General features: G+C 44.9%; 1 protein-coding gene across 1 annotated transcript in view; it reads left to right on the forward strand.

Moving 5' to 3' along the window:
- The window catches only part of GUCA1B (guanylate cyclase activator 1B), a 47,744-nt gene that overhangs the window by 14,413 nt on the left and 19,180 nt on the right, over positions 1–14,151 (forward strand). The window contains exon 2 of the mRNA XM_040421853.1: positions 6,290–6,439. Within this exon, the coding sequence (XP_040277787.1) occupies positions 6,290–6,439 (150 nt within the window). The remainder of the gene's footprint in view (positions 1–6,289; positions 6,440–14,151) is intronic.

The raw sequence follows: 14,151 nt of genomic DNA on the forward strand, positions 1-14,151 counted from the left end.
GCAGCTGGACCCTGGGTGCATGTCTCTGCTATCTGCGCCCAAACTGAGTCTTGGCAGCATGTTGTCATATTACTCCATTTGCCAGACTAGCCATAAGTACACGTCGAGATCCATTCCTTACTGTAAATATTTAAAAGGGATTTCTGATTTTATGTAACTAGAGCTTAATCATTTTACAATTAAAAAAAAAATAAGTACACTGGGGTGAATTTATCAAGCTGTGCACTCCACAATTCTGGCTTTAAAGTATAGCCGCCTTGTTTTGTTATGAGTAGAGACAGAGATGGGGCACATTTTTCTAATACACTTTATTTAGAGATCTTGTACATTAATTTGCGAAAACTTGCCCTGAAATGTCCCTTAACAGCGCTCTCTAAATGAACATTGCTAAGTTGTGTCTGTCTACACAGTACAGAGCAGTGCTCACTGTGATAATGTCTGGAGTTAATTCTTTTTCCCTCCCTGCTGGCTCTTATATATTTCTAGAAATTAACTATGCATATGTATTTGCTCTGCCCTCCTGCTATATATTGACAATGACAGTGAATAATTCTTCGGTATCCCCAATGCACTTAGCATCTAATTGGTGGCCAGAAAATGCTATGGCTATTAAGGAGGAGAGACAGAGAGTAGCCGATTTATAGTGTATAGCAGAAGGACCCGGCTTCACACGGGTATATTTCATCTACTTTATTTTATGTTACCGTGTGTCGTAAAAAATATATCAACAGTTTCCCCCATAACAGTGACCTTTACAGTACCCGCCCCTTTAACAGTGATCTCCACAGTGCCCGCCCCTTTAACAGTGACCTTCATAGTGGCCGCCCCAGTAACAGTGACCTCAGCAATGCCTGCCTCTTTAACAGTGACCTCCACAGTGCCCGCCCCTTTAACAGTGAACTCCACAGCGCCTGTCCGTTTAATAGTGGCCCCTGCCCCCCATGCATGTAGCAGTGTAGTTGTGCAGTCATATGTCATATGACTGAATATTTAAGGACCTGCGAACTGCTAAAACCCGTAATCAGTTGTTATGGCAACCTGGAGTAGGACTGCGAGCTTCTATTGGCTGATAAGGGACATGTGACCGTGTAAATGGCAGTTCGGATTTAAGTGAAAAGCTTGCTGGCTTGTATTGGCTAATGCGGGTCATTTTTTGGGAATATCTCAGGAACGGTAAGTCCTAGAGAGCTGAGACCCAGTCTAAAACTTTCCTGGACACCTGATATACCTGTGTGCCAAATTTGCTGAAGATCGGTCCAGTCGTTTCGTCGTGCATAAAGAACGTCCAGACAGACGTCTAGACAGACAGACAGACAAACAAATTTTTATAATATAAGAGATATTGTCCCCATTTAGAGATCGCTGATAAGGGAGCTTTCAGGACAAGTTTTCTCATATAACTGTACAATTTCTCTACATAAAGTGCATTAGAAAAATGTTTATTACTGTACCGACACATTAGAAGAAAAAAAAAATATGGCAATTACTGCGGCTTTGTGACTTTTTGGGCTCATTTGCACAAGATTTTTGTGATATTTAGCATTTTAACACCACTAACTCTAGTTTTGAAAAGTCGGTGGAAAAGTGGCCATAGCTAGCCAGAGGGGTAATTTACTGAGCTGAAATATGCCTAAATTAGGGCTAACCGCTGCGCTGTTATCTGCGACTTCGCCCCGCTCATGCCAAGTCTAAAATTGTGGGCGTGGCGGGGATGGGCCAGTACGCCTATCTCATTCACCATTTTCTACACCTGCTTAAAACTTAGAAAATGGTCTAAATGTAAGACAGCTTGGAAGCTGTCTTACATTTAGACTGGCGATGGATGCACCGAAGTTATGGAGAGGCCAGCACCTCTTCATAACTCCAGCGCATCCACCGCCAGCTTAGGACTTTGTTAAGACCGGTGTCTAAAACGCTGGTCTTAATAAATGTGCCTCTATGACATTTTTAAAAAGTAAAAAAAAATTGTGGCAATCTTAATCCACTAAAGGAAAGGGGTGGTATAAAAAGTGGAGTACCATCTCAAGACAAAAGTGATAGACTTAAAGATTCACCAAATGTATCAAACATTTTGAGACATTTCATCAATTTGGCACAAATTATGGAATTATGGAAACACAGACTCCTGCAAAACTGACTAAAAATGCCCTTCATGATAAATCTCTTCCTTTGTGTTTCAGTGTTTCACTATTTACAAGGTATTTGTTTGCAGTAAGTGAATGACAATACCTTTACGTCACAGGTATTAAAGCCTTACATACCTAGTCCTGCTCTCAGGCTAGAAGTGAATATTAGGCAGATGTCTATGGCAGACCTAAAGGCCTTTGTTAGGCCAACTAGCTGCTATGGTAACCCACTGGCATCGTACAATCCTAGAATGAGTTGCCATGGGCTGACAGAGGGAGCCCCCTCCCTCTGTCAAGCTCCTTAAAGGGGTTTTCTGGTTTCGGGAGGAAACTGGACAACCCTCGGGATCTGCCTGAAATAAAGAACAAGTAAGTACCTCACAGATCCTACTTGCTAGACTATATTTACCCGGCTGCAATGGTGACATCATGTTGACAACACGTCAAGTTGACCTCGCTGGGTGCAACGCTGATTGGCTGCAGAGGTTATGTGTTGTCGGCATGACATTACCGCTGCAGCTGTTAAATAGAGCACATTTGGGATAACTGGAGAAGTGGTGTGGAATCTGTGAGGTAAGTACTTACCTGTTCTTTATTTTCGATTGATCCTGGGGTCTCTACAGTTTCCTCCAGAAACTAGGCAACCCCTTTAAATGCCATAGTTGCTTTTGACAGATGGGCTCCTTCTTTTGATCACATAGACACAGCTACAGTGGCTGTGTGAGCTTCCTAACATAAGTGTACATCATGGGCGCCTGAGGACGAGCAATCCATTATGTACATTTATGTCAGCGTGTGCCAAGTATTTGACCCCTTAACGACATGCGACATACATGTATAGCGGATATCATCTCTTTAAGGCTACATGCACACGACCGTTGTGTGTTTTGCGGTCCGCAAATTGCGGATCCGCAAAACACGGATGGCATCCGTGTACGTTCCGCAATTTGCAGAACAGCACGGACAAAGAATAGGACAGGTTATATTTTTTTTGCGGGGCCACGGAACAGAGCAACGGATGCGGACAGCACACGGAGTGCTGACCGCATCTTTTGCGGCCCCATTGAAGTGAATGGGTCCGCATCCGAGCCGCAAAAACTGCGGGTCGGATGCGGACCAAAACCACGGCCGTGTGCATGAGGTCTAAGGAGGATGCCCGCTTCTGAAGTCCAGGAGAAAAATATCATTTGGAGCTGCCTTTGGAGCAACTTACTTGCTACTAGGGTCGATTTCTGTGAATAAAAATCTGACTTTATTGATGATATGCAGGTTGGGCCCTGAGAATAATTTCCTCTAGTGGGCCCAATAAACCTCAGTCCAACCCTAAAGCCATTCATTGGTGGTGATAGGTTGGAGCCTGTATGAGTCTACCAGGCCTATCACAGGTAGTGTTTGCATGTTCAGGTCCCCTAGGGGGGGCTTTGAAAAGTAAAAAAAATATTTTAAATAAAATAAAATAAAATATATATACAGTACAGACCAAAAGTTTGGACACACCTTCTCATTCAAAGAGTTTTCTTTATTTTCATGACTATGAAGGCATCAAAACTATGAATTAACACATGTGGAATTATATACATAACAAACAAGTGTGAAACAACTGAAAATATGTCATATTCTAGGTTCTTCAAAGTCGTCACCTTTTGCTTTGATTACTGCTTTGCACACTCTTGGCATTCTCTTGATGAGCTTCAAGAGGTAGTCCCCTGAAGTGGTCTTCCAACAGTCTTGAAGGAGTTCCCAGAGATGCTTAGCACTTGTTGGCCCTTTTGCCTTCACTCTGCGGTCCAGCTCACCCCAAACCATCTCGATTGGGTTCAGGTCCGGTGACTGTGGAGGCCAGGTCATCTGGCGCAGCACCCCATCACTCTCCTTCATGGTCAAATAGCCCTTACTTTCAAAGTTTTCCCAATTTTTCGGCTGACTGACTGACCTTCATTTCTTAAAGTAATCATGGCCACTCGTTTTTCTTTACTTAGCTGCTTTTTTCTTGCCATAATACAAATTCTAACAGTCTATTCAGTAGAACTATCAGCTTTGTATCCACCTGACTTCTCCTCAACGTCACTGATGGTCCCTACCCCATTTATAAGGCAAGAAATCCCACTTATTAAACCTGACAGGGCACACCTGTGAAGTGAAAACCATTTCAGGGGACTACCTCTTGAAGCTCATCAAGAGAATGTCAAGAATGTGCAAAGCAGAAATCAAAGCAAAAAGGTGGCTACTTTGAAGAACCTAGAATATGACATATTTTCAGTTGTTTCACACTTCTTTGTTATGTATATAATTCCACATGTGCTAATTCATAGTTTTGATGCCTTCAGTGTGAATCTACAATTTTCATAGTCATGAAAATAAAGAAAACTCTTTGAATGAGAAGGTGTGTCCAAACTTTTGGTCTGTACTGTATATTCAAATCACCCCTTTAATAAAATAAATAAATAAAAAGAATAAAGATCATATGCATGGCTGCATCCTAAAATACCGAATCTATCAAAATATAAATGCATTTATCCCATACGTTGAATGCCGTAACAGAAAAAAAAAATCAAAATGGCTGATTTGGTAGTGTTTTCGTTGCTTCGCACTCTTTCAGGAGGAGAGTCTTTGCTATTGTTGGAGTGTTGACAACTACGCTTTTTTTGTATGTTCTATCCTATTGAGTTGCTATCTGAGAGTTACTAAACTGACTGTTCAAAAGAAGCTGTCCCATGAAAAATATTCTACATTTTTCAAACCAGCATTTGCATTAAAATAAACATTTTGTATAGCCAATGAGTCAATCAATAAAATAATTTAAATTTCTGTATAGCACCACCTTCTGTTTGTTCTTTTGCTTATTTTCTGTCCACCTCAGTAACATCACTGAAGCGGACGCACATGCTCAGTTCTATTCTTCAACTGCCACCAGCCCTATCTACTGTTAAAAGCTATGATAGTTAGAGGGCTAGAACTGCAGCAGAAAGGACATGGCCCCTGAGCTGCAGCAGGATGGACAAGCCCTCTGAGCTGCCAGCTTGAAATAAATGTAGCAGAGCAATTGGAGCAGTGAATAGTGGGAACTCTGGATCTATGTGAGGTACAGGACTGGTTTTCGCTTTGTTAGAAAGAGACCGTCATGTACTATATGATGTCTGATTTTCGTTTCCACGGGATAACCCTTTAACAAAATGCATAAGTGCTATTCAACTTGCCATCCCTGTACATTCCCTAAGATATATCCAATTACTACATTAAATATAATGTTTCTTTGTGACCTTCCCCTCCAATCCACTATCTTACACCCTTAAAGGGGTTGTTTCATTTCAGACATTGGGGGCATATTACTAGGAGGTGGGACCCGCACCTATCTTTAGAACGGAGTGAAGTCGGGTGTATCATGCATGCGCGGCCACCCTCCATTTATTTCTATGGTAGCTCCGAAAATAGACGAGTGCCAGCTCTGCTATTTCCGTCAGCCTCATAGTGAATGGAGCCGTGTGCTTCACATTCACTTCAATCGGACTTCCGCGCACCACTTGGCTATTTTCGGTGCTCCCATAGGAATGAATGGAGGGTGACCTCTCATACGTGGTGCACCCTCCTTCAGTTTGCAGGCCCCATTCTAAAGATAGCTGCAGGTCCCAGAGGTGGTACCTGCACCTATCAGACATTGGGGGCATCTCCTAGCATTATGCCCCCAATGTCTGAGGTGAGGCAACTCCTTTAAAACACTTCTCTATTGTCTCACTTGTTGATTTTTGTCATTTACAATTATTACAAATATTTTGATAAAGAATAAAAAAAACATATATGGCAAGCACCAAGCCTGGTCTGGACCCCCAACCAATTGCAAAGCAAATCCAATTGACATCTCAAAAAAAGAATTTGGGAAAAGTGGTGTAAGCCTGTCACATTGTAAAATATTATAGGCAGGATTCCCTATGGTATTGTATCCTATTTCTGCTATATGTCTAGTTACTTCTGTAGGTCGTTGTTTAGTTGGTATGGTACCTGTATTTTTTGCCTTATTTGTACCTAATTATATTGCACGATATAATATGATTGCACTATATGTAATAAAATATGTAATAATGTAATCTGTAATAAAACATGATTTATAGCCATATATAAAGGCAACCTGTCATGGAAAATCCTCTGCTGTTTTTTGTCACTTATAGGATAACACCATAGATTTCCTGGAATATGTGGCTGCGCTTAATCTAGTTTTACGGGGGAAACTCGAGCACAAACTAAAATGGACTTTCAAGGTGTATGACAAAGATGGAAACGGCTGTATTGACAAGACAGAGCTTTTAGAAATAGTAGAGGTAAAGTATTGTCTACATTATAATACATTATTACAGGCTATATATAGGGCTTATTGACACGTCAGTGGTTCACATCTGTGTGCTGTCCGTGTTCTCCACAGACCGCACTCCATATGTGTATTCAGATTTTCTGTCTTTTGGCCTGCAGATGTCTAGCTTTTCTGCAGACTGCGGGTCTGCAGGAAAGATACCGGAGCATGCGCTACTTTGGTCTTACTCAAAGGGTCCAAGAAAACCACTGACGGCACACGGATGCCATCCGTGTCTGCTCTGTTTTTTTTTACTGATTCATTGCTTAAAAATTGATACATAAGTTGTAGAAGAAAACAGGTTGCCACTTTTTGTGGATGCCAAAAATTGAAGCATTGAAACGTTTCTTGAAACTAGGAACTTTGTGGATGCATAACGGTACAAGTTTTTGTGTCCACAAAACAGACTTGCCTGCGAGAATAATGCACAATGGCCCTGATTTACTATTTTGTGCCAGATTGAAATCTATGTCAGTTAGTAGCTGCCATAGATTTCAGCCATCATTTGCGCCATAAAATTGGAGAAAATTATGATAAATGTGTTGGATCTAATGGCCTCACCCACCACACCCCACCCTTTTTTTGGAAAGTGGTAAGGGCAGCATAAAAACACCAATTCCGAATTGGGTTAACAGGATGTGGTGGGACTAAAAATCGCAGAAAAACACCAGCATAAACCTATGTGTGAAAGCAGCCCTAAACCAGGATTCACCCGTAGCTAGTGTGCTACACTGCAAAACCATACCTGTTTTATTATAAGCTTTAGCATCTGTCTCTCAGAGTGTTCTGCTTGTTTAGACTGTCAGCTGCCATAGGGAGTCTAACAGGCTGGGAAGTCTCCTGCAAGTTACCTCTCCTCCAGATGTGAAAAACAGTCTCTCTAGTACTTTTCAAGCTAATTACCCAATAACGCAGTGTCTTATCCTTTAAAGAGCCTAGCAACACGACAAAGGATATTAGCCAAACCAGACTTCAAGTGATATGTTAAAGGGGTTGTCTGAGTTGTGAAAACAAATATACAGCACTATAAATCTGATGGTCAGCAATATATAACTAAGCTAAGCAAGCGTTAGGCAAAATAAAAATTATATTTCCTCATTTCCCTGGTTCTCTTCTGGCCCTTTGTTTACTTGCAATAAAAACACTCTCTGCCCCTCCCCCGCACTGCTAAGGGAGTGGATACAAGAGCTGCCCTGAGTGCTGGGAGACTCTGTAGCATGTTGTATGTGTAGGACTACAAGTCCCAGCTGTATAATGACACTGCTAAGGGAGTGAATACAAGAGCTGCCCTGAGTGACATGTCTGCCTGCTGGGATACTCTGCAGCATGTTGTATGTGTAGGACTACAAGTCCCAGCTGTATAATGACACTGCTAAGGGAGTGAATACAAGAGCTGCCCTGAGTGACATGTCTGCCTGCTGGGATACTCTGCAGCATGTTGTATGTGTAGGACTACAAGTCCCAGCTGTATAATGACACTGCTAAGGGAGTGAATACAAGAGCGGCCCTGAGTGACATGTCTGCCTGCTGGGAGACTCTGCAGCATGTTGTATGTGTAGGACTACAAGTCCCAGCTGTATAATGACACTGCTAAGGGAGTGAATACAAGAGCGGCCCTGAGTGACATGTCTGCCTGCTGGGAGACTCTGCAGCATGTTGTATGTGTAGAACTACAAGTCCCAGCTGTATAATGACACTGCTAAGGGAGTGGATACAAGAGCTGCCCTGAGTGACATGTCTGCCTGCTGGGAGACTCTGCAGCATGTTGTATGTGTAGGACTACAAGTCCCAGCTGTATAATGACACTGCTAAGGGAGTGAATACAAGAGCTGCCCTGAGTGACATGTCTGCCTGCTGGGAGAATCAGCAGCATGTTGTATGTGTAGAACTACAAGTCCAAGCTGTATAATGACACTGCTAAGGGAGTGAATACAAGAGCTGCCCTGAGTGACATGTCTGTCTGCTGGGAGACTCTGCAGCATGTTGTATGTGTAGGACTACAAGTCCCAGCTGTATAATGACACTGCTAAGGGAGAGGCTACAAGAGCTGCCCTGAGTGACATGTCTGAGAGCTGGGAGAATCAGCAGCATGTTGTATGTGTAGGACTACAAGTCCCAGCTCTATAATGACACTGCTAAGGGAGTGAATACAAGAGCTGCCCTGAGTGACATGTCTGAGAGCTGGGAGAATCAGCAGCATGTTGTATGTGTAGGACTACAAGTCCCAGCTGTATAATGACCAGTGGCGTGCCTAGGGTGTTTGGCACCCGGGGCGGGTCCTTTCTCTGGCACCCCCCCAATACTTAAAAAAAATTGTACTCCCTCACAGTAGTATTGCCTCATTGTACAACCTTCACAGTAGTTTTGTACAGATGTGTGCCCTCTCACAGTAGTTATGCCCACATTGTGCCCCCTCACAGTAGTTAAGCACTCTCTGTGCCCCCTTCACAGTAATAATCCCCATTGTGCCCCTTCACAGTAATAATGCCCACTGTGCCCACTTTATAATAATAATGCCCACTGTGCCCCTTCATAGTAATAATGCCCATTGTACCCCCTTCACAGTAATGCCCATTGTGCCCCCTTCACAGTAATGCCCATTGTGCTCCCTTCACAGTAATGCCCATTGTGCCCCCTTCACAGTAATGCCCATTGTGCCCCCTTCACAGTAATGCCCACTGTGCTAGTAATGCCCACTGTGCCCCCTCCATAGTAGAAATCTCCATTGTGCCCCCTTCACAGTAATAATGCCCACTGTGCCCCTTCACAGTAATAATGCCCACTGTGCCCCCTTCACAGTAATAATGCCCACTGTGCCCCCTTCACAGTAATAATGCCCTCTGGCTCTGTGCCCCCTCCATGGTAGAGTGACTTCTCTTCTCTGATGTAGATATTCTCTTTCCTCTTCTTCTCCTGTTAGACCAGACCACCATGGTCACTTCTTTCAGCCGCGCCTCATTTCTGCAGAGTTTAACAAACAGACATCTTATTTTCTTACTTTTCCATCATCCTACCAACTTCTCAACACCCTATCCTGTCACCCCTAATACTGTGTCCACTGTGCTCCCCAATACTTTCCTGCAGAAGCAGTCCCCCTGAAAATACTGGTACCACACACATAGTGCGTCAGTACAAAAACAACCCTTTATTTTGTGCACTAGTACAAAATAAATCCCCCCTTCCTTTCAGATCAGACCCCCATATAAAACTTTAAATGAGATCCCCCCATCTCAGACCAAACGCCCTTTAGACCTCTGTCACACACCATATAATACCCTAGTTTTAAACCTCAGATCAGACCCCCATTAGACCTTCATGTAAGACCCCGACCCAATATCAGACCTCAGATAAGACCCCCCCAGTCGGACCTCCAGACCCCCCTTTAGACCACTCCAGACCCCCAGTCAGACCTCCAGACCCCCGAGTCAGACCTCCATACCCCCCAGTAAGACCTGCAGACTCCCCAATCAGACCTCCAGACCCAACATTAGACCACTCCAGACCCCCTAGTCAGACCTCCAGACCCCCCTAGTCAGACCTCCAGACCACACAGAGACCACTCCAGACCCCCATTAGACCTCTCCAGACCCCCATTAGACCTCCAGATATCAGACCTCAGATCAGACTGTAAAATAATACTTACCTCTCCTGCCGCCACTCTCCCTGTCCTGGCTGTCTTCTCTTCTCAGGGCCGGCGCTGCAGTTGTAACATCCCAGAGTATGTCACTAAACTCTGTCACCCAGCTTCATTATGTTAAGATGTGAATGTGTTAATATCTGATGTCATCTCAATGTGCATTGCCATGTTTATGTCTGTATTTTATATATTTGCTGTAATTTCCATGTACACCAGCAGGTGGCAGCAGTATGTAGCAGATAGTCATAAGGCAAGTTAGTATACCTAGACTGGAATAAACCATTCCAGGCTAGCTTCCCCCATCTGAGGAGGAGTGGAATGTTCCCACTTTTACTTCAGAGGGAGGATAGAATGTTCTAGGCAGTGTTCCAGCCACCCCATGTTGGGGTAGGCTGTGTGAATAGGAGCCCCTAGAAACAGGGATCCCAACAAAGGATTCAGGCCTAACCTGAGGCCCAAAGCAACCTTCCCAGCCTGAGTGCCTTACCTCAGCTGGATGAACAAAGAAAGCAGCAACTGCAGAACTTCTAGATCTCCAGGACGAAACCACCATTCCTGCGAGCAGTCCTGTAAGTACAGATTCCAAATACAAGGAGATAAGTACCTCCATAGCTAGTCAGGCCCAAACCAAGCAGAACCCAAGACAGAGCAGAAGACAGATACCTGCCAGATCTATAGGCGTATGTTCAGATGCAGAATATATAGATATGATTCCTGCCACATATTGCCACTACCTGCTGGGACCCTAGACTATTGCTGTATAATTGTATGGATCTAAAGCTGCCACTTATAACATCAAGTAAAGACAAGTTGGACCCTATTATCTGTGTGGAATTCCATCATTCCTATTTACAGCACTCATTTTATTGCATGTGAGCCAGGATACAGGAGTTCAGCTGTACCAAGGTAGGAGACACCGTTGACACTACCATATCTGCTACACAGAGACATTATCCCCCTCTGGCATTCCTCACTTGGTACGTGAGCTATAACATCTTAAAGGGCCCTGTTACAGTACCTGCGCAAGCTGCAATTGGCGTCACAAACTAAAAACTATTAATATTGCGCCAGTGTGCATCTGTCCCAATCCGGCTTACTGCACAGTCACCTGACCTCCTGCAGCGTCAGGTAAGATTGCGCTCTGTACGTCCTGATGCTGCAGGCAGCCAGAACACAGCAGCGCGGGCCCTGAGAAGAGCAAGCAGGAGGAGGGGTAAATACTGTACAGAGCTCACAGCACTTCTCTCCCCCTCCTCCTGCAGACTAGTGAGCGCTTCCATTATGGAAGCGCTCACTACTAGTATTCCCTTTATAAGATGCACTGCATCTTATAAAGGGAAAAGCAATGAGCGCTTCCATCTGTATTGATGGAAGCGCTCATTGCTTCTGGCATCCCCCTGAGAGCTGGAACCCGTGCCGGACTGCCCCCCCCAGGCACGCCACTGACAATGACACTGCTGATACACACAGGATCTTCCCTCTACCTGTTCTTGTGCAATGCTCTGCAAAATTCCTTTAGTGTGTCAGCTCCTGTGACCAGCATTTGTCTCCTCACTGCCTGCAGCTACTCAGTAAAGCCTTCAGCCCTGAGTCTGTGCTGCTGAAGGGGTTAAAGGAGTTGTCTCTCTTCAGTAAGTGGCATTTATCATGTAGAGAAAGTTAAAGGGCTTCTGTCCCCCCCCAAAACTTATTTTTGGGCATATTAAAATCCTTATTGGACGACTATTCCCTATATAGGGCTCTTACCTTGTTCTGTGGCTTTGTTTCATTAAAAATCGAGCTTTTAAAATATGCAAATGACTTCACTACCAGCAAGTAGGGCGTCTACTTGCTGGTAGCCGCCGCATCCTCCTTTTAAAAAACCGCCCCCTCCTCCAGTTGATTGACAGGGCCAGCGAGCGCTCTCCTCCTCCGGCTGGCCCTGTCAGCATTTCAAATCCCGCGCCTGCGCCTTACGTGTCTTCATTCGGCGCAGGCGCTCTGAGAGAAGGACGCTCGCTTCCTCAGCACTCCCTCATGGCGCCTGCGCCGATGACGTCACCTCTAAACCCGAAAGAGAAGACTTCATCGGCGCAGGCGCACTGAGGGAGTGCTGGGGAAGCGAGCGTCCTCTCAGAGTGCCTGCGCCTTGCTGGTAGTGAAGTCATTTGCATATTTTAAAAGCTCGATTTTTTATGAAACGAAGCCACAGAACAAGGTAAGAGCCCTATATAAGGAATAGTCGTCCAATAAGGATTTTAATATGCCCAAAAATGAGTTTTGGGGGGTGACAGAAGACCTTTAATACAAGCCACTTACTAATATACTGTTATTATTCATTTTGCTTCCTTTGCTGGCTAGATTCATTTTTCCATCACATTATACACGGCTCGTTTCCATGGTTACAGACCACCCTGCAATCCATCAGTGGTAGTCGTGCTTGCACAATATAGGTAAAAGCACTAGCCTATGTGCGTTCCCATGGTCCCGGCCACCAGAGAGGCTGATAATTTTTCCTATAGTGTGCAAGCACGACCACCACTGCTGGATTGCAAGGTTGTCTGTAACCATGGAAACGAGTAGCGTATAATGTGATGGAAAAATTAATCCAGCCAGTGAAGGAAGCAATATGGAAAATCACAATACATTAGTAAGTGACTTGTATTAGCTTCCTTTACATAATAAATGCCACTTACTGAAGTGAGACAACCCCTTTAATATTTTTCCTAAAGAATCCAGGGAGAGAGCAGGCAGTGCAGGGTGTGTGTGGCCAGCACAGTGACCTCTGGTGTACAGACACATATCTGCTCTCCCAGGCTTGTGCACGAAACATCATCAGAGCAGGGAGAGAAGCTGACATCACAGGTCATGTGACCCTGAGTAAAATCTGAGAAAGGGGCCACTGCAGATGCAGTAAGTGCATGGTAAAGCCTTTACATTTGATTAGTTAGAAACATCCAAAGAACAAAAAAATAACTCGGACAACCCCTTTAAGGGTCTCTCAGCCAACAAACCACTACTCTACTGTAACGGTCACGTCCACACACACACAGGGGGAGGGATAGTGACCACTGCGCTCCACCCTCACCCCTGGTCCTGCCTACTTGCCTCACGAGTCCTGATGACAGGGGACAACTGGACGACAGTCCCTAACTTAGGATACGTGCAGGGAAGACAGACAAGACAAAATGCGGAACATGAACGAACCGGGTCAGAACCAAGAGAGCTACGCAGTACAAAGGGTTAAGCAAAGAATGGTCAGGAGAAGCCGGGGTCAAATACCAGGAGAGTAGAGAAGTACAAGAGGAGTCCTAAGAGAGTAGTCAGGTGGGAGCCGAGGTCACAATACCAGGACGAATGCGCAGTACAGGAGGAGCAGGCAAAGGATTGTCAGGGAACGGAATCAGGTGAGTATTCAGTAGTCTAACAAATAGCCAGGAATCTAGAAATTAACAGGCAACCTGTGGCTAGCAGGCTGCCTGTATTTATAGTGGGTAGTGAGGGTCATGTGACGTGGCCAGCGTCACATGACCGACAGACCAACCAGTTGAGCACCGAGTGATCAGCTCGGCGCTCAAGGCAGACTTAGGAGCAGGGAACCACCCAGCAGTAAAGCCGCCCTGGGAATGAGGTCAAACACAGATCCTCATTCCTAAAGCTAAGCAACAAGTCTGCGGGTAATGGGGGACCGAGTGCACCTTCGGAACCCCGTTACATCTACTCTGTACAGACTCGAGAAAAGATGTCTGAAACAGCTGTCTACAGATAAGGGTCCATTCACACATCCGCAATTCCATTCCGCATTTTGCGGAACGGAATCGTGGACCCATACATTTCTATGGTGCCGCACGATGTGCGGCCCCGATCGGAATTGCGGACCCGCACTTCTGGGTCCGCAATTCCGATCCTGAAAGAAATAGAACATGTCCTATTCTTGTCCGCAATAGCGGACAAGAATAGGCATATTCTCTTAGTGCCGGCAATGTGCGGTCTGCAAAATGCGGAACGCACATTTCCGCTGTCCGTGTTTTGCAGATCCGCAAAACACACACGGATGTGTGAATGGA

The sequence above is a fragment of the Bufo bufo genome, chromosome 3 (assembly GCF_905171765.1).
Source record: "Bufo bufo chromosome 3, aBufBuf1.1, whole genome shotgun sequence".
Classification (NCBI taxonomy): Eukaryota; Metazoa; Chordata; class Amphibia; order Anura; family Bufonidae; genus Bufo; species Bufo bufo.